Raw genomic sequence first — 21,510 nt, 5'->3', positions numbered from 1 at the left:
AGTCAGAGGAGGGAGGGCAGAATGAGGATTCACTAATGTCTTGGAGAGAATTGCATGTTATGATCAGGACCAGGAAACATCCTTAACGCCAAGTAGGGTATGATATTTTACTGGGAAAAGGAAGCCAGGAGACAAGAATTAGAGGCCTCTAAAACCTATGATGATAAAAGACAGAAAATGGAAGCTAAACTGATGGGCTGTAATTATCTGAGATCCCAAGCTCTTTTCTCTGTGGATCCTGGTACTCCTTTTAAGAGTGAGTCTCTTTGTAAACACTGACTTAATGTGACACTTTGTTCTCCTGCTCTCCCATATAACAGAGATGGAGAAGGTGGGAGGCATTCCTTAGCTTCCAGAAATAAGTTACATATATGATTTCATACTTGATGCCTACTAGGTACCTTTTTAGACATGCCTGCCAGAGCTTTTATACAGGTGTGTTTGATAAATTACAGCTTCACTGCCTTTTCCTGTCTGCTCACTGCTGATTTAACACCTCATGGATTGCTTTTCCACAGGCTCTACAAGAGGAGATTAACGTTTCCGGCAGTAAAATAAAAGTGAGTTACCTGAGCAGTCGCACAGCTGGCTACAAATCAGTGCTGCGGATCAGCATGACCCACCCCACCATCCCCTTCAACCTCATGAAAGTCCACCTCATGGTCGCCGTCGAGGGACGCCTCTTCAGAAAGTGGTTTGCAGCAGCTCCAGACCTGTCCTACTATTTCATCTGGGACAAGACAGATGTCTACAGCCAGAAGGTGTATGGGCTCTCAGAAGCCTTCGGTAAGTGACCCCAGGGTTTGTGCCTCCTTTTAGAAGCAACTAAGTGGCAGTGATAGATCTTGTCCTAGATCACTATGGTCTGACTGCAGACACATGAATGGTCCCTGCAGATTCACTGCAGCACACATTCCCCAGCAGATGAATCACAGAATGGTTTGGGTTGAAAGGGATCTTAAAGACCATGTAATTTCCATTTCCCCAGTGATGGGCAGGGATAACACCCATTAGATCAGGTTGCCCAAAGCCCCATCCAGCCTGGCCTTGAATACTTTGAAGGACAGAGTACAAATACTTACCTGTTCTCTGGATCATGGCCCAGCACATACATCCTAAGCTGCTCCCATCATATTCATACAGAAGGAATTAACTGGGGCTAGAAGTGTTTGGCAGCCTCTCACCTATAGCCAAAAACTGTCAACACTGCTTTGAAAGGCATCACTTGGACAGAGCCCTGATTGCCACTGCTCCTTGTGCCTGACCTTCAGGGTTGGTCTAATCTTAGTCTCCTCTTTGTTACCCATTCAAGAATGCCATCCCATACTGGGTGTTTAGTGAGCAGAAGTAATGCAGTTCTGCAGTGATTGCTTCCCATCTGTCAACACCCAGTGGACATTCAGTTAGCTGAGTCTAGACTAGTCCCTTCAGGGTGCCAGGAAATGGTATCAGCAAAATGGGAGAGATCCCAAATTAGCAAATACAGCTCCTGTTGACAGAAGGATGGTTCATTATGCCTCATAGCTCAACTGAAGAGAAGTCTTTTTAGAGGAGTTGCATGATGCCTGGTTTTCCAGGAGTAAGAATAGGTGCCTTCCTCTTCTCACTCAGGCTCAGCTGCCTTGAGCAGGCTGGATTATACACCCTGCTGAGCCTTACCCAGCTGGGAGTCCACAGAGAAATGTAGCATATCCTGAAGCAGTCTGTGTGCATGCTCTTTAAATGCTAGATCACCAGTGGGTCCTGGAGTGCTCTGTGGAGCCATTCTGCAGCTCCAGAGTACACAAGCAGTTCTGAGGACATCAGAATTCGCACTTTCAATGATTCCCACCTCCACAACAGTGGAAAATATTGACCTTTCATATCCTAACTTACATATTTTCCTGATAAAATCTGCAAAAGGCTATGTTTGATGGCAAATTCTGAGTTCTCTCAGTGCTCAGCACTTTTCAAAGAGGTTGGTAAACTTGTAAGATCAGAAAGGTTTTTTTCTATCTAGTAAAAAAAAAAGATTATGTAATTGCTTTTCATTTGTGTGGAACTTGCAGTTCTGCTCTGCTTCAGCTGTAAAGATTAGAAGAAGAAAAGCAGACCAATGAAAATGGTCCTGCTTCTTCTGAGAAAATCATAAAGGAATCATTATTCTGTCAAAAACATTATTTTCTTTCTGCTGACATAATTTTAAGCAACTCCAGTGTGTTCAGTGGAGTTACTCCTGAAAGGCTCTGATTAGACATCATGGCAAGCAAACTTTTGACATTACAATGACCACAAGTCAATCTGGCTGAGACTACTGCCTCCATGGGACTCACTGCCCCATGCATGAATTGCGCAAGTCTTTACCTTCCCCGAAAGATCATAATCAAGATTATGTTCCTGGCATGCACTCTTTTATCAGAGAAATTAGATAGGAGTAAAATTCTCCCATTTGAGAGTCCAGCAGTGGTGTACACTCTCAAATCATAGAATATCCTGAATTGGAAAGGACTCCCAGAGATCAAGTCCCAATCCTAATATACATTGTTTTAAAATATGTCCTTAAAACAGTGTCTTTTGAATTTTGAGAGCATTTGCCCAACACTGACAACAGCATTGACCTTTTTAGATGCAGAATAGACTTTTAAGAGAAAAAATATTTGGACTGTGCATTATGATGATGACATTTTCAATTTAATTAGCAATTTTCTGTAGAAATTCTCATACCCCTGCTCAATTGCTATTCTGCATGTGCTGGCACTGCATTTCTGGGTTAACTAATATAAGGAGTCTTTTGTTTCTCTCTTGTTCACAGTTTCAGTAGGTTATGAGTATGAATCCTGTCCAGACTTAATCCTGTGGGAGAAGAGGACAGCTGTGCTTCAGGGTTATGAAATTGATGCTTCCAAACTTGGAGGATGGTCCCTGGACAAACACCATGCCCTCAACATACAAAGTGGTAGGTTGTCTGTGACTCGTAACAAGAGTAATGCAGCATTGCAAGACCCAGTTGCTTCTTATCACTAAGAATTCAAGAAAAAGATAGGAAAGAAACCTGACCAACACATGTGCTCTCTCGTGTATTTTACTAGCAAATTATTTCCAGTAACCTACATTTAGAAGTAATTTATTTTACAAAATGTAAAAGAAGCTGGCCATCATGAAGTAGTTGAATGTCAACCCAACTTTGTAGTGTCATAAAAGAAGGGTACTAACAAGGAAAATATTCCTAAAATAACAAAGGGGAGCCTATTCAGATTGGAGCTGTCAGTAAGCATAAATCCAGCCAGAGACATCCTCCAAAGTGTACTTGCGGAACAAGAGGCTTCATGGGTCCTAAAGGAGAATGGAAGGTTCCAGACTCCTTGAAGACTGCTGAGGACTGCAGAAGGGAAGCTTAAAAGCTCATCACAGCCTGTTCAAGGGTGGAAGCACTGTGTCCCTTTAGATAATAGTGGTATGGGAACAAACATCTAATTCAACCCACTGCTGAGAGTGCTACACTTAGAGGGAAAATAGGCAGAGCTCCTCTAAAACTTTGCAGATGAAACATTTCTCTAGAGAATGTCCCATGGTCTTCCTGGCCCTTACATTTCCATGAGCTATGTAATTTCTTTTTTTTTTTTTTTTTTTTTACTTGGTAGACTGCAAATTACAGGGCAAGGAGGAACAGACAGGGCAGGTAAAAATTCATAAGATGCTGAAAAGTGCATTTCATTCAAAGGTGAAGACAGTCTTGATCTCCCTACATATTTTCCTTCCGTAGGAAATGTAATGAGTCTAAAATAAATACTTAACTCAGAAAAGAGGCTCCTCATTTGAAACTATCACAAAACAATACTATGAAAGATGATCAACCTTCTTGCTACTTCACAGATTCCCCAGCTGGCATGCAGCATTGCCAGTTTGTGCTCCCTTTGGCCTCAGCCTTCCTGTTTCTTTAATTTCCATAATACTGGGTTTTTTCTCTCTCTAGGCATCTTGCATAAAGGAAATGGGGAAAACCAGTTCATTTCCCAGCAGCCACCTGTAATTGGAAGCATTATGGGCAACGGCCGCAGACGGAGCATTTCTTGTCCAAGCTGCAATGGTCTGGCAGATGGAAACAAACTCCTGGCTCCTGTTGCCCTAACATGTGGGTCTGATGGAAGTCTTTATGTTGGAGATTTCAACTACATCCGAAGGATCTTTCCCTCTGGCAATGTCACCAACATACTGGAGCTGAGGTATTCTGTGCTGAATATGGCTGTTAGAGTAATGCTCTTAAGTTCTGCAAAAATCCTATGTACCCAAAAGAAAAATGAACAGAACTCTTAAAAAAAAAAAAAAAAAAAAAAAAGCAAACAACACAGCAAAGCAGAGAAAAAGCTGTCTGGATCTGCCTCTTCTGCAACTCTGCTGACTTTGATTTACACCAGAGAAACACAGGCCTAGCAAGTTCTTCCAGAACTGAATCACACGCCAAAAATATTGACACATTTCTGTGCTGCTAAATCAGGCTGTGCTGATGTCTGCCTTTTCCTGTAGTCAGAAACCAGTAGGAATGCTGAAAATTAACAAGCAGCCTCTGAGATAACCTAAACTTGGAAGGACACAGCGCTGATGATGATATGTAGAGGTGAATCAGGACTGATAATCACTCATAATTTAGACAAGATGATCACTCTAGGCAGTCACAGACTGGGGTTTTCTAGTTGGTTTTTTGAGGGGACAGCTGTAGCAGCCCCCTTTAGTTCCCAGCTGAGCAGCAGCATCAGACTGAACATGCAGATGGGGAGCATCTGGAAATAAGTGAAGAGTTTCCTTTTAGTGCCAGAAAGCAAAGGAAAAAATACACCAGGAGAAATAACGGGGAAGGGGCAGGAACATCCATTAAAAACAATGAAGCAGAGGGAAAAGTATGATTTGTCACAAGTTCTGAGAAAATTAAATAAATTGTGACTGAACCAAATTTCAAATTGACCTCACTGAGGATATTTTACCTATCTAAAATTTCCACAACAAATACAAGCATCCACTTCAAACCAGCCTGGCCTGGTTCTGGGCTTTGTGTGGCCAGACCAGTCTCACTCCAGGAAAATCAAATAGAGTTAAGGGAGTGTTCCTGAATGAGTCTTCTGTGCTTGACAGGCCTGAACTCAGGTCCTGAGAAGTCACTATAAATATAGCCTGGTAGGAAGGTTCAGTATTCCCATTCATCTCTCAAAATCTGGCCTGAAAACAAGAATCTTCCCAAAAGCAAGACCCTCCCTCCTCAGATTTAATATTCCCTGCTGCTGAGGACAAACATAATACTGCATTTCTGCAAGGATTGCAGCCAAATTTGTGCAAGATCCTCTTTGTCCCTCATGCACAAACATGCCATAGTCATTAGACCTCACCAAAAGTCTTATTTGGCATTCAGAACCATCCTTGTAGATCATAGTGTATGAAAAAAAAAAATCCAGCCAGCCACCACCAGAAGGCTGGCACTTACAGAATAAAAGTGCCTTGGTATGGGCACCTCAGAGTGCTGGGGGCACCTTTCCCGTAAGGAAGCAAGAACCTCAATTTTGCTATTCTGTTCCATGATACAGGAGAACATAATACCTCTCATGTTTGTAAGGTGGGAAACTGGGATAAACCTTCAGACCTGGTCCTCGTTAGAATGTAATGTCTATCCTTCTAGTGCCAGAAAGTTATTTTAATGACCAAAGGTGAAATCTCCAGAAGAGCCGGTGAGCTCAAATCTCATTGCAACAGAGTAGGATTAATATCTCTTTCCCAGAAGTACAATTTTGAAAACCCAATCCCTGTTTCATTGTCAGTGGAAATACCAGACCAAACACAGGTTTTGCAAAGTATTTCCTCATTGGGGAAGGGAAAATTGGAAGCCTTGACAGAGTAGCCTTGCTGGCTGTTGTGTAGAGCCACTGAGTTAAATTTGCTCCAGAGTTAAATCTGCTGCAACGATTGCTGTTTCATCTGTGCAAACACTCAGGTTACTGGATCTAATAAACATTTCTTCACTCTGGTGTGCTATAAAGTAAGTGGGTTCAGATGTTGGCTGGCTAAAAGGAAAGCCATTGCTTTTGGACTAAATGGAGTTTGCTTGTGTCTTCTCAAATCAGCATCTCCTTTGAGATTAACACCCTCACTGTTTGGCTCCAAGATTTGTTTGCAGGGGTGGGTTTGGAGTGTAGTGTTCTGGGAAGCAAATGCATTGTGGGTCACAGAGAGCTGCAGCTGGGTGTGTAACTTAGACCTATGAAAAATGTCCAGCTCAGCATAATTTCAGTCCTCTGGGCTGGAGTTCATGAGGTTACAGCAATGAACTGCCACCCGTAACTTCAACTCTTAAGTTACCTTTGTAAATCACAAGGTGGTGCTTTGACTGAGAGTGAAAAAAACTGTAAAGATATCTGCATCTACATCTATTTAGATCAGTGCTGCACTGAATGATAGATAAAGTTTGATGGTCCTATCTCTTGTGTGAGTGAATAACTCTAAGCAGGTGAGATCACACTTCTTTTGTGATATGCAGCAGTACATAAGTGAGCTCACTGCCAAGTAATATCCAATATAAAATACATCAGTGTCATTCCAGCTAAGTCTTTATTTATTATTGCATTGTGTGATACAGTTACTGTCAAGTTTTCAATCTGCTAATAATGCATCGAACTGAGCTGCTAACACCTCATTCTTTCTTCTATTCCCTGCTTTCCTGTCTTCTGTCAGAAATAAAGATTTCAGACATAGGTAAGCCAACCAGTGGAGAATTCTTATGCTGCTCCCTGTCTTGTTGCATGTTGTTACACAGTGAGCCACAAGTGCCATTTCCAGATGATTCAATAGCAAATGAAGCTGGCGTGATTAAAACTGGCGTAGGCAATCAGTCATCAGAACTGGGAGTCATTAATCACAATGTGAGCCATGCAAGCTTCTGCATGAGCTGTTATAGCTGGAGACAGGGGAAATGCAGGCAGGAGAAGCAGGGTAACAGGAGGAGGAGAGGGGAAGAAAAATGGATGGGAATTAATCAAGAAAGTAGAATGGGAACAGCATCAGGAAACAGATTACTGGAACAAGTAGGATGGAAAAATAATTCTCATACAATGAAAAGCCTTCATTTGGGTTTGGGAGATGTTTAACAGGCATAATAAAGATCCTATGTGCCCCAGCATTACCCACCCAGGGAAGTTAGTTTTTGTAACATTTTTCAGCCTGAGCTTTCATAGAGAGCTTTGACACGTGAAAGTCTGTCAGACTCAAATGGAGGTACCACAACTCAGAACCGTAGCCAGGAAATGCAATAAAAGAGTAATGACAAGAAAACAAGATAAAAGAGAGACTCCTAAATTGGAGCTTTGTCAGTAGGAGTATTTGTCACTTGGGTTCACTGGAGTTTCAGTGGGTTTGATCCAATCAGTTGCATTCCAGAAGATGTCAACTTCCTGTCACTGACTGTGTTTGCAAGGACTTCTCTGACTCTGACAAGTTTCCCATCCTTCTCCCTGGTTGCTTTTCTAAATCAGAAGCTTAGACTGTGTGGAGCTGGGATTTGTGTGTGTGTGTGTGTATGTGTTTAGTTTTCTTTTGCATTTGGAATTGGGGATTTTTCTTGCTACATGCTTTTCATTTACTATTTCTTTGACTTCATAGAGGCTGTGCTAAACTAAAAATGTTCTTTCATCTGCATGCCTGGAAATGGAGTAGAAACTGATTTTTTATCCTATTGCCAGAGCAATAATGAAGGGCTGAGCTTCACAGTGTAATGGACTGGCCCAAAGCATCTATTAGCAGGGCTGGGAGGTTGTTACCCAAGACCTTTTCACTGACTGTCCTCATCAGGCTGAGTTCCAGCCCCCCCCAGGTACTCTTTCACATCATTTGAAGACTATAGAAAATTTTATTTCTCTTTGGAACAGCCAGGTTGTATCCCTAATGCCCAAGAAATACACAGCCACTAAAGTGCATCTGCTTTGACAGTGAAGGGCAGCAGCTGGGTACCTGTTATGAGAAGAGGTTTTGTGTATGAAAGCAGTAACTGAAGGAGGATCGATGGACTGGCCACAAACACTGCAGATTGGCAAGCAGAGTTGGCAGGGCTTCAGCCTTTAGGCAGTTTCTAAAAACTAAGAAATTAAGTGAAAGAAATCCAAGACATGCCTGCTTCAGTGTAGCCCAAAGGGGATGAGGGAAGGAGGAAGCAGGTGAGGCGCTCCAGATCAAATCCTCCTATCTGTGACTGTGTTGAAGGAGTCACCCATCTCTTAGTGCCTGTTCTGTGGCACTTGCTTTAGTCTTCTTGCTAGGAAGTCTCTTTGCTTCTGAACCTCAAGGAAATGAGTGTGTGTAGTCTCAGCTAAAGCTCTAGTGCTTTAAACTCCAGAATGTCCTAAGCTTGACACCAGCAACGGTGCAAAGGGGGAGATCCACAGGGATGAATCATAGTGTTTTGGAAAAGCTGAAATCCATATGCTAAAGCTGCCTCAGTTCAGGGGAAAGGAATTCCTCCCCAGTACGTAGGGTGTGGTGAGTTTGATCTCCAAAGGTTCTGGAGCTACCCAGAGGTGTAGAGGCTTGGCTTTACAGCTCTGTGTGCACAGCCAAGGTCTAACTCTGCAACAGCCTAAATGAGGGACATTAGCTAAGCCAAAAAGCATCACCAAATCATGATGCCTTCTCTGCATGAACGTGGAGGGCAGTGAGGCATTTCTGTCTTGCAAATATACAAAAAGTTGCCACTTAAATTTATTCTTCCTTTCTTGTTTCCATTCATACTGTAGAGAGAAGTAACAGAGAGATATCTTAGCAAACAGCTCTGGGATCAGATAAAAAGTCCCTTGCCATCTCTGGCTTGGCTTATGGCATTGTTATAAAATTTTATTGTCCAGCATGTCACACTAGAAGAGCTTTGGACATTACACACAAACTGCAAACACTAAAAGACCAAGTGCAAATCCAGCTCACTGCATTGTGTGGCCTCCTTAGGTATTAGTCTATTGAGTGTCACCCAAGGAAAAAAGATCAGTACTGCACACAAGCTACAATAATTAAATCCTCTGGTTCTGAGCTGCAGGGTGCTTATCATGGAGCCATGGAAACACAGCCCCACTGAACAAAAACCTCCTGACTGCAGAAATTTGGTGGTTCTGTAGTCACCAGCAAATGTACTTGGCCAGAAAAGCTCAGAGGGGAAGTGGGTAGCTGGCACAGAAAAAGAAGTGGTTTTGAGTCCTTAAACAGAGACATCAGATCCAAAGAAGCCCCAGGGGTTTATCCAGGTCAGTGATTGTGGGTAACTAATTTTAGTGGTGTGACTCCTCCTGTCTGTTGACCACAGTGGGTGCCAGAGCTGTACAATTACCAGTCACAGAAGTTGTCCTTTGAGGAGGTAGTAGATGCCCTTGCATTTGAGAAACTAAGATACAGTTAATCTTGTCAGACAAATGTTGAAAATAGTCAGACAAGTCCTACCCCAAAAGGTGATATTTCTCTCCACTGCTTCTAAAGGGAATTAAGACAACCAGCTCTGATGTAAGCATCCACTTTGTAACCATCTAAAGCACGGTGAAATGAATCCCTTGGCATTTTACAGGAACCAATAAAAAGGTGTAGTCTGCTGTGCTGATGTTTTGTAGAGATCCTGCTGAAAAAAGGGACCATCTCCCTTTTCTCATCTCTTTTCCTTAGAGATTGGCTTCCCTCTCTGGAGCAGAAGTTTCCTTCCTAGGACTCCTCCAAAACATGGGTTCTGGGCCCAAAGGGAGAGGCCTTTATTCAAAGCCTGTGCACATATCATAGTACAACTATGATTCACAATTCGTAATTCAAACTTCATGCCTCTGCCAGCTCACCCAACTTTGTATCCCATTTCTTCCCTGTGCATGTGTGTAAGGAATCACATAAAGCACAAACACTTTAAAATAGAGTCTGAATCTCTTAACATACCTGCAGAGCTCCCTAAATGCACTGGCACTATCCTGTCGAAACAATGAGAATGATAAAGTGCAGAAGACAGATGTATAGAAGAGACTATACAAAACCTCAGAGAAGTGTAATCACTGTGGACTTGAAAGATTTCCCTCTGCTTTCCCAGCACATCACTGTCACAAGTATACAAGGAAGCAGTATCGCCTCCATCTCACTTGGGCTTGCAGAACCATGAAACTGTTCTCATTCCCAGTGACTACACCATCATGCCCACTAATACCCATCAAAGTGTCTGTTCTTGGCTAGGGACCAGCCCATCCCATCACTGCAATTTCAATGTTATTGCTTCAGGGGGTTTAACATATTAATGCATTGTTAGGTTTTCTTCTAAAAACTCTAATAGCTCAAGGAACACTCTGAATGGGAAATCAGCTCTTCCTTCACACTCATTTTCTAGAGGCAGTGCCAATATCGGGGATAAATATTCTAAGACTACAAATAGTATAGCTGATCAAGTCTTTTGAATAGTAAAAAGTCTTGTCTTTTGTTTGGGACTGTTACCTAGCTGAGAAATAAGAGAGGATGAAAGGGGGAAAAAAATCCTCTCTGTTTCACTCCAGGCATATTTATTTCAGTTGCTGTTCAGTCCACTCCAGTTTACCACTTGGATTTGCCTATTGATTGTGGCTTTAAATAAAAAGTGAATCCCCAATGTTCCTGGCTCCAGTGCTCATGCACTATCACAGATAAAGGGAAGCAGTTTGGGAGATTTTACATGACCAGTGTATGTTTATTTAAGCATCTTTCACCCTGAAGGATCTTAAAGTGACAAAAAAAAACCCCTTCTAGTGTATAACACTGTGCAGTTCATGCCAGGGCAGAGTACAATACTAACTCTCTGCAGTGCTGAAAACAGTTGGCAGAGGCCAGGGGGGTAAATTCTAGCTTGACCATTTTAACAGGTGGTTTCAGCATCTATTTTATGCAAGAGCCAGGGATAGAAAATTGTTTTAAGAGCTCTCTTTTTTACAGAAGATTGTAGTCAATAATAAAATATTGTAACCAATAATAAAATCCACCAGAGTGAGGCTGTGCAATCCAAAAATAAATCACAACAATATTGCTGGGAGCGGGGAGCAGGAATTTCTCTCTGTCCCCATTTTTCTCCATCTCTGGGTAAGTCATTTGCCTTTGCCCATCTGCACATAGCCTGCTCTAAAACTCAGGGAAAGTTATCTTTGCTTGCCAGTCAAAGATGGTAAAGGATTGCAAAGTGCCATTAAAACTGTCCTCCTCTTGTCCACTTCCCATGCAAAATAGAGATTATGAACAGCTCAAGAGCTTACTGACATTCAGCAGGGCTTTGTTAGGACAGTCAGCAGAAAATGCAAGGCCCTGATCAAAATGGATGATGGATTCCCACAGGGAACTTCTTCCACCAGGGTTGAAGCCACTTGCTTAGTGTGAGTGACATGCAGGTAAATGAAATAATACCCTCCCAGCCTGCTGTCATTGGGAAGGAATACAGATGGAGACTGAACTGTCAGGCTGGAGCTGTCTTGAAGGTCAGAGCATTTTATTTAGCAAGAATCAGTGTCATTTTTGGAGATGAAATCTGTTCAGACTTTAATAGGATAAATCACAAGGGATATTCCAGAATAAATCAGAAAGGTGCTTTTCCCCCACCCCCACAGTATTAAATAATTTGAATGAAGAACCAATTTACTGCTTTTTAAATGTGAGAATAACTCAGTAATTTTTACGTGTCTGAAGAGTAGGTAATTTTCCTAACATGAAGGTTGAGAGGAATTTTCTATATGCAGAATAGAGTCAACTGTGATTGACACTCAAGTTTCTAGTCAACTTCTCCTGGAACGATTCCATTAAGTGCAAAAATGTGAACTGTGGCCTAGATTTTTATTATTAATTCTTTGGACTTGATGAGTTTAGACAGCTTGAAGGTGTTCTGGAGAAAAGTAGATACTTTTCATACTTGTTCTAATTACTACTTAGGCTTTCTTAGAAGGAAAATAAATCTGTTCAGGACAGATGTTAAAAGTCTAACCTATTGGTTTCAGGCTTAGAAGAGATGCATGTTGATACACACCAATAGTCAACAATTTTAATAAAAGATATTAATATCTTAAGTATCTATGTTAAATACAGGTAAAGTCCTTGCAAGACAATTGTTTAAATTTTGTCTAAACCCATTTGGTTGTTTTTTTCTGGCCAGTCCTATTGGATGCTTTCCATAAAGTGGATTCTAGTTTATTAATTTCTTCACTCTTGGGCTCATTTAGTGTTACAGTCATGGAGCTAAAAATATTATCATTCTGTCTGCTCATCCTGTTTTCTCAGCCACCCTTTCTTGTGTCCAAGGAAACAGTGAGCACAGGGTGTTTAATAGGGGACTGTTGTTCAGGTTCCTCAGCCTAATACCAGTTCATGCTTTACTTGGGGCAAAATGTGCCACTCTGGGAATTATTTTGTTTCTCTCAACACTGAGGACCAGCTGAATTCAGTGGCAGGATTCCCTTAATCTCCCTGAGGGCAGAACAGAACTTTAGAGTCTTTGCTGGAGTCAGCAAGATCACCAGATGAACCTTGATGCAGTGATCTTGAAGGCTGTATCTTCAAGTGCTTTATACAGGGAGTCTCCTTTTGGAGTTTGTATTAGTTTTTGTTGGGAGGGCAGATTTGTTTTCATTATTATTTGTTTTATTTCCCTACTGTCCTCTGTTTTCCCTTCACTTCCTGGCACTGCACAAACACCAGTTTCAGGACTATGTCTATAACAAGTAAATTAAGCAAACACAGACACTGGAACTCAACCTGTAGTAGTTCCTGGCATGTTTTTGGCTCAGACTCAGATCAGAGAATCCTTTCCTTCGGTTGCTTCCCTCCATGCCAGAGAGCACCCTGGCACAGCAATTGCTAGTGGATACAGCTTGGGATCCTGTGCTGTAACACACTGTGTACTAACCTTGTCCAAAACAGCACTCCTTCACTTTCCCAGTCGTTCTGCCCTGAGCGTTTTTATTCTCTAAAGTGTTGCATTGCCTGTTGACTTAAGGAAACACATCATCCAAAAAATTAATAATGTCATACCCTTGTTTTTCAGCCACAGCCCAGCTCATAAGTATTACTTGACCACAGATCCAATCACCGGCTCCATCTACCTCTCGGACACCAACAGCCGACGTATCTATAAAATCAAGTCAACCACATCAGTGAAAGACATTGTGAAGAACTCAGAGGTCTTGGCTGGAACTGGGGATCAGTGCCTCCCATTCGATGATACCCGCTGTGGAGATGGAGGCAAAGGCACCGATGCCACCCTGACAAATCCCAGGGGTGAGACTGCTTCTTCTCCACTGGCTATTTTAAAGGGGGCTTTTTGAAAGCAGCTTGTTTAGTCACACTGGAGATTGCTTTCCTCTCCAATTCTGAAACACATCCTAAGGGCTTGCTCCTGGAAATAAGTGAGTATGTCTCACCCTCAGCTAGTCATGCCGTGTCTCTTCAAATTCATGTGGCTGGGAGGAATGCCAAGCCAGAGGGGTTCAGTGATGGGCACATGTCCAGAAGGCAATGGAATAAATCCACCCATCATTTTTATACCTGTGGAGCCACTACTCCTCCTTACCAGCAGTGCTTGGTCCCTCCCACTATTCCTCCTTACCAGCAGTGCTTGGTCCCTCCCAGCCTGCGCAAGAATCACTAATATTCAAATCACTGAGGCTTTCTTGGCATTAAAAAAAACAACCCTATGAGCATTGCTGTGGATAGATAGATAGATAGATAGATAGATAGATAGATAGATAGATAGATAGATAGAAAAGGGCAGCGAAACTATCATACAGCTCAGAGAGACGCAAACAGTAGTTTAGACATTGACATTATGTATCACAGCATCTAGCTTAAATCCTGGAGGGGGCGGATACTAACTTTGATATGGGAGTGGTCCAATTCAGCTTAATTTTACCTGGTTCCAACATCCTGAAATGTGACAAAAGCACAGTCGAATCAGAATAAAAGTATCATACAGCCTTCATGGCTGTGAACTAAATTGTTCAAAACAGGTTTAGCCAAACATATGCAGTCCTGTGTGCAGCCGAGACTTCAGTCTAGCAATCTCAAGGTAACAAGCTCTGCAGAGGGAGGATATCGCTCCTCCCAGCTGTCCACAGCAGCTCAGGAAAAAAAAAAAAAAAATACACAGGGGGACAGAGAGGAGGTGGGGGGGATGGAGATGAGGTGGAAGGCACTGTTTGTGCACAGACTTTCGACCGTGTTTGTGAAGAGGGCTGGGAAAGACAGCCATGCAGGAATGTTTTTTGAGATGGGGCATTTTTGCCTTGTATGTCTTGTCTTCTGTGCAGCTGTTCAGAGTGCAAGGAGTTATTTATAGGTTCTTAGCTTTGACATCACTGTGCTGCAGGATAGCTCCCTCCTTCCTCACCACAGCAATGGCCAAGCCTATCCCAACCTCTTTGTAAAGCAACCCCTCAGCAAAACTCAGGGATCCTTTAACAAGTGCTCCTGCCCATGGCAGCAGCACTAGATGACTAGATGACTTTCAAAGGCCTCTTCCAACCCAAACCATTCTGTGATGTTATGGAAAGTTATTTCACTAAAAACAGATGAGATTCCCAAAGAAGTTGTGGCTGTCCCATCCCTGGAAGTGTTCAAAGACAAGTTGGATAGGGCTTTGATCTACCTGGTATAGTGGAAGGAGTCCCAGCCCATGGCAAGGTTTTGGAACTGAATGATTTAAACATCCCCTCCAATTCAAACCCTTCAATGATTCTTTGATTCTCAGGAAGTTATTTTTCATGACATAGAGATGACATTGTTGTTACTGAATCCAGGAAACCCCAACTGATTTAATGAGTGTTTGTGTCAGGTCTGGCTGTGATTTTTTTTTTTTTTGTTTTGGTTTGGTTTGGTTTGGTTTTTTGTTTGTTTGGGGGTTTTGTTTTTGTTTGGGTTTGGGTCTTGTTTCTTTGGTTAGTTTTTTGTTTGGTTGGTTTTTTTGTTATGTCAGGTAGTTGTTTCCTGGCAAGGATACAGAAAAATGTACTTTGGGGGACCTATTTTTTTGCCAAAAGCATCAAAACCTGACACTTCTACCCCTGTAGTATTCAAAGAGTCCAGCATGGTTTCCAAGCACTCAAGAATCCCATGAGTTAACCATTATTTTGGGCTAAAGTATTGCCAGAAGCACAGATAAAGTACAGGAACAGCTACTGGTGGTCAGTTTGTAGTGTAGAATTTGTCTCACTGAAATGAGAAGGCCAACTGAAAGGAAAATTAAGTGACTTGGGCAGAGAGATTCAAGCAGTCCAGCAGATGAATCATGAGATCAGGGAATCCAGAAATCTGTAATCCAATTTTCTGCACCTCTTTGAAGTTCAATCAGTGCAAAAAAAAAATACCCCTCCACTTTTGTTGGTCCTCTGTTCTCCCTTGTACAAGATAAGAGGAGTATTATTCATTTCCATCCATGGGTGAATGTTACAAGTTTTAGATGACTTATGTTTCTGCTTTGCTATAGCAAACAGCTCTGGAGTTCAAAGTTTTCAGCACTGAAATCCATCTTGTTGGCAACTGAAGCTCTCAGGAGACCATTCTTCCACCTCAGTCACATAACGGCAAAATTCATGCATTCATTCCTCATAGCTCCAAAATTTCGCAAAACAGAAGTAAATTGAGGGTGAAAGAGGAAATTACATGAAGCAAAATTACAAGAAGAAAATAATAATGCAGAAAGCCTGCACTGCCAATAGAAAGTTCCTAAACAGTGTTCCCTGATCTGATTCTAACTTGACTTTGCAAATTTTGCTGAGGCAATGGCTGTGGCAGGTGTGACTCACTCCCCAGTCCCCTCAATAAATGATGAACAGTGAAAACTCATGCTGACAATGTAATGTCACCATTGTTTATGCTTCCACAGTGGTTCATCCTAGCAGAAAAATCCAGCAAATGCTCTTCCCTCATGTATTTCATAATAGTTCAAAATAAAAATGATTTATTGTGTAAGTAACCGGTAGATCTCAAGTGACCCTCTGCTTCTGTGTCTTGGCAGGGAAATAAACACTCGTAAGTGAATGGTCAAAGGAAATTAGAAGACTATTCTGTAGCTATAGAGATATCAGCTGGCCAGGGAAGGACTTGGAAAGTCAGTTTTTCAAGAATCATTGCTCTTCACAGGACTCTACTTTTTAAGCCTAAAGTTTTTGGGGTTTTTTGTTTTGGTTTGTTTTTTTGTTTTTTTGTTTTTTTTTTTTTTTTTTTTTTTCTGAACATATGTTTTTTTGTTTTTTTTTTTTTTTTTTTTTTTTTTTCTCTGAACATAATTGCTTCATGCCAAGTAGGATTTCTGTATTTTAAGGACATCTTTGCACTTTTTCAAAAATCATAAAGAATAAAAGCCTTGCCTTTCATGATGTTTTAATTAGCTGGTATTTGCAGCTTGCTGGAAAATACTGAGGGATACCTTCCTGCCAGATGAAAACCAGCAGTTCATTAAGACTGGAGAAATAGTCATGAGTTGTCATCATATGCCTTTGCATATACCTTTAGTCCCTTGGACCAGTCAAGCATCTGGTCTAGGTAAGTTTTTTTGGATCTCTTCTCAGTGGAAAGAAACTAGTACTAGAACCACCCTGAAGATGGTTCATTCTGGGACAGTGCACATGTTCAAGGTGGGATGAACCACATTCTGGGGGTTCTGGTCTTCTCCTGAATCTGATAGCCTGAAGGATGAGGTCCCCACCACAGCAAACACTGTTCAGAATGATTCTGCACATTCTGAGCAGCAGACTTTTCCCCATTGTTTTGATCACTTCTTCCAGTTCTCACCTCAGCTCCCTTGAGTTCAGAGGGAATGCTTTGAGTAGAATGCTTTGGGTTGGAAGTGACCTTCAAAGACTATCCAGCCCCACACCTTTCACTAGACCAGGTTGCTCAGAGCCCCATCCAGCTTGGCCTTGAACACTTTCAGGGATGGAGCATCCAGAGCCTCTCTGTGCAACCTGTGCCAGTGGCTCACCACCCTCACAGGGAAGTATTTCCTTCTAATATATAATCTAAATCCACCCTGGTTTAGTTCAGAGCCATTATCCCTTGTACTGACAGGTCAATACATTCTCTGAAGTACCCTCTGGACAGAGGTTCTTGTCTCACTCCAGTGAAGGAAGAGCTCCTTTTAGACCATCAGCTTAAAAAAGATATTAGGAGGGGTAAAACCCTCCAGGAGTTTCACACTTTGCCCATCTTTGGCTTGTTTAATAAAGGTAGGCTACAGAAACACAGGATAGATAGATCCACAGATGAAATAGGGATGGTAGTGGTTTGGTCAGGGTATTTATCATAGCTATTAGGAATCAGTCTAATCTGTCCAATTCATTTGCCACAGAGCACAGCAAAGCTTTCAGATGCTAATGAATTTCAATATATCCTTGCAAATTAAAGTGTTACTACTTCCTAATTATCATCTGCTAATAATGATCCTCTTCTACAAGCAATCTAAAAAAAAATTAAAACTCCAGCTTGTCAGAGCATTTCTTTTCATCTGAGTACTCACCACTGGTTCTTCTCGGGAAAATGTTGTGGCAGAGAAATTACCAAGGAGCTTGCAATTAAGAGAGATTGCAGTGACAAGTCTGACACAATAGGAATGTTTCAGAAGGCACGTGGGGAGAGAGGGGGCATCTCATTCGTTTAGCACCATAACACCAGTGTGAAATGAAGTAATTAATTTGGGGACAGATTGGTTCTTTCACTCTGCCCTGCTGAATGTGTAAACAAAATCTCAGTTGTTCTCTAAGTGTTGAAGAGTTCAACAGAATTAATTGAGGAAACCAACTCTCCACAATCTGTTAACATTTTTATGGTCAGATAATAATAGGACCATTTCAAGGAAGACCAGAGGCTGACTGAACAAAACTTGTTGTCCCTTACTGTGGCCAGAAGAAACACTTAGGGACAGGGGCAATGTGGTCTTTCTGTGCTAACACTCCAGATGCTAATCATCAGCATTTAGAGGAATTTCTTAACGAGGTGCACCAGACCTGTGCTTATATATCAGCATCAATTGGCTTAGAAACCTTTCTGAACACCTAGTTTTGTTCTTCCAGGTACCCTGTGCTAATAATTTTCACAATTTCTGTAGCTAGGTCATGAAAAAGAATGGTCCTTTTGAGGCCAAGCCACTGCTTTGTTGGGCTTTTTCTGTGTCTTTGCTAATTCTTTGCTGTCTTGTAGTTCCCTTCTTGACCACTGCATAGCACAAAACTGATCTTAGCAGAAAACTTTTCACAGGAATTCCAGAACCTTTTTCCTGTGTGCTCTTTTTCAGATTGTCAATGTATATGGGTAGTTAGGCTTTCTCCTTCCCCTGTGAATTCTTCTGTACTTACTGACATTGATTTTGATCTGCCATTTTATTACTTAGTCATTCAGCATCCAGTCGGACAAGAAAGGTCCAAATTTGGATTTCTTTTAAGCACCTTGTTTTTCAGTTAAAAGGGGTTTTCCCCTTTTTCTTTTCCTAACTAGAGCTATATGCACCATGCAATCACTTTTAGTGGTTTGTGTTGTACAATAAACTCACCATGTCCTGGTAGCTATTTGCAGCACAACATTGTGCTGTCACCTCTTCATGCCACAGGGTCCTGACATTTCAAGCAAATGTCATCACGTCAACTTTCTATCAGCACAGCTCACTGGTGAGATGCACATGGTGCTACAAGCCCTTGTTTTGTGAGAGGTCTCAGCTTATGCAAGGGGAGCCAGCATGATTTCATAGCGTATGTATTTCATATCTCAGAACTTAAGGTTTGGATCTGCAATGCTACCTGGGTAGTGGCAGCAGCTGTTTCCTCTCAGTAACTGTGAGGCTGAACTTCAAGCTATATGCTGTAATTCCCTTATGTTCCTATGGAAACATGAGAGGAGCCTTCTGCCAAAGCAAGCCAAGGCCTTGGGCTTAACACGCATAACATGTGAATTACCCATTTCTGCGCCTGTTTGCAGGAGCCAGCTCCCAGCGCTGGAACTGTGCCTATATCAGAAGGGAAACAGAAAGGTCCAACCTAACCTCTACAATCTGCTGCAATTGAGATCCTTCTTTCCCTTTTCACAGAAGTCATCCATCCAAAGACACTTGTCTGTGGGATAGCAGGGCTCTTCTCCTTAATTAGTTTTGATTCCAAGACAATCAGCAAAATCAGGAAGGGATTGGAGCAGGAATGTGTGTGAGTGGGAATTTGGGGCTTTGACAGACTGCAAACTCTGCTGCCCTACAATGCATCTCAGGAAATGTGAGGCAATTGAGATTGCTTAGCCTCTATGAAAGGGGGATAAGCAGAGAAGTGCTCAGTGATAAGAACACATACACATACCATTGCCCTGGAGCAGGGTGATAAGTGGTAACTTTGCTATCCCACTTCCACTTACTCGAGTGTGCCAGCTTTTTGTCTAAGCTGGAATGCAAAATAAAGTTGTGCCCTGTCAGCTGATCAGAGCAGGCTCGAGGGCCAAAGTGCATCCAGGTTATTATTACTGTAACTGGGTAATCAGACCAGACACCAAACCCCAGCACTGCACACAGTGGGCCACTGCCAGCAGATGCTGCTGATAAGTCCAGTCCAATACATATGGAACTAGCTAAGGGAGAAAATTCTGCCTCATTGAAAATCGCATTATCCAGCCTGCCACCCTTCACTGGCTTTTGGCTTGTCACACAGAATAATGGACAGGCACCCGGAAAAATACTTGTTGTGAACCATGGAATGGGTAAGAGACTCTTGTGTTTGACAAAAGACAATTAAGATCAACTAAACCTTCTATTGTGCCTCTTCCAAAAAAAAAGCACATCTGCCGTATTGCTTAAAGACCGCAGTTGTGTTCCTGGTTTTTAAGCAAATGCCAGAAAGCATGAAAGAACTTGACACTCAGTAGGCAAAATAATTAAGAGGATCAGAGACCTTCAACAGCAGATGCCAGTGACAGGTGATATGTGCCAGTGTCCTGGAAGGATCCATTGAAGAGGGCATAGTGCTGACAAGTCTCATGGCAGGTGAAGATAGCTTCCTGAAAGCCATGGATGTCACTGAGATATTGATGCTTATCCCATCAGATCCTTCTGCAAGCATTTTAACGAAGTGCTAAAATACAAGAGATGTGTTTGTATTTACAGTGATAATAAATGGTCACCACTGCTGTGGCTTCTCCCATAGCATTCATCAGATCATAGAATGGTTTGGATTGGCAAGGACCATAAAGACCATCTAGTTCCTACCCCCCCTGAGGGGAGACACCTTCCACCAGACCAGGTTATTCAAAGCTCATCCAACCTGAGCTTGAACATTTCCAGGGATGGGGCAGGCACAATTTCTTCCGGAAACTTTTGCCAGTGCCTCACTATCCTCAGTAAATTCAGATGTTCAACAGTTACCTTGTGCTCCTCTTCGAGACTCTTGTTTCATGGCCCTGCAAAGATGAGTCCTTGGCATGAATTCAAAACAGGTGTTAGTGTAGGACTTGAAGCAATCTTTTAGGTCATTCAGTCCTGTCATCCATTATCTCAGCAATCCTGTTATATAATCCCCTCCAAAATTAATTAACTTCATCTTGAAAGCAGCAAGTAATTTTTTTCCTCACTGCTGTAGAGGCTATTCTGAAACCACACAGCTCTGACGATCAAATATCCGACCCAGGTCAAAGTGATGCCCTTCAAACAGGGTGATGCTGTGAAGAAGTATCAAAAATGCTGGTTTTTCCTCCTGGCAATAATACACAGCTCCCATTCAGCTCAGTGATCTGAAACATCAGTTTTCTGACTCCTAATTGACTTGGAATCAACAGGTTGCAACCATGTCTGAATCCCTTCCTTTATCTCAGCTCAATGCAGAAGTTTGTTCTTTCTCTCAAACAATGCCTTAGTACTGATGTTTTTCTGCCAGGCCAGAATATCTTCTGTGGATTTCCTTATAATCAAATCTGCTATGTTTTTCCACATATCACCTACCCCCGTGGCTTCCAGCCCATGCAATACTTACAGTGCTGGCTGAAGGCCATGATTTTAGTTGCCAAAGCAATCAGAGGATTAGTCCCTACTGTATGAAAATCTAGAATTTTTGATCTGTGAACTGCTGCATCTGCACTTCACAGCAGAGCTCACAGTGGATGGAGACTGAGGGTGTAGATGTTTCAAATAAGGGGATCTGGCTGCAAAACAGCATTTTGGAGGAACACAAGGTCTGATCGCTCCTCAAACATTCTCAAAGCTTTCTATCTGAAACAGAATTTCCATCATTTCTGTCACCAAGATGATAGCCATAGAGACAGTGCAGTGAGGATTCAGCTCACTAGTTTAATCTGCCTACAAAATAAATGTTTTCTTTAGAGATATTTGCTGTAGTCTCCTTTTATAGTCAAATGGGAGGAAAAGGTATTTCTAGCAGTATTTGTATAATCTCTTGGGGATATGGGCTTTAGGGTGATACAAATTGCACTCTCAAAGTAGATTTCTCTCTCCAGTGATTGGAATAGCTTCAGATACTTGTTTAGATGCACAGTGCACATGTCTGTTTTTTGCCAAGTGATTGTTAA

General features: G+C 42.0%; 1 protein-coding gene across 1 annotated transcript in view; it reads left to right on the top strand.

The window, feature by feature from the left end:
- Positions 1-21,510, top strand: part of TENM4 (teneurin transmembrane protein 4) — a 591,112-nt gene that overhangs the window by 525,527 nt on the left and 44,075 nt on the right. The window contains exons 20-24 of the mRNA XM_041414180.1: positions 519-786; positions 2,792-2,935; positions 3,953-4,202; positions 6,694-6,714; positions 13,013-13,245. Of these exons, the coding sequence (XP_041270114.1) occupies positions 519-786; positions 2,792-2,935; positions 3,953-4,202; positions 6,694-6,714; positions 13,013-13,245 (916 nt within the window). The remainder of the gene's footprint in view (positions 1-518; positions 787-2,791; positions 2,936-3,952; positions 4,203-6,693; positions 6,715-13,012; positions 13,246-21,510) is intronic.

The sequence above is a fragment of the Onychostruthus taczanowskii genome, unplaced genomic scaffold, assembly GCF_017590055.1.
Source record: "Onychostruthus taczanowskii isolate IOZ18803 unplaced genomic scaffold, ASM1759005v1 scaffold44, whole genome shotgun sequence".
Lineage (NCBI taxonomy): Eukaryota > Metazoa > Chordata > Aves > Passeriformes > Passeridae > Onychostruthus > Onychostruthus taczanowskii.
The sequence above is the reverse complement of the archived record's forward strand: the minus strand, read 5'-3'. Positions and strand labels throughout refer to the sequence as shown.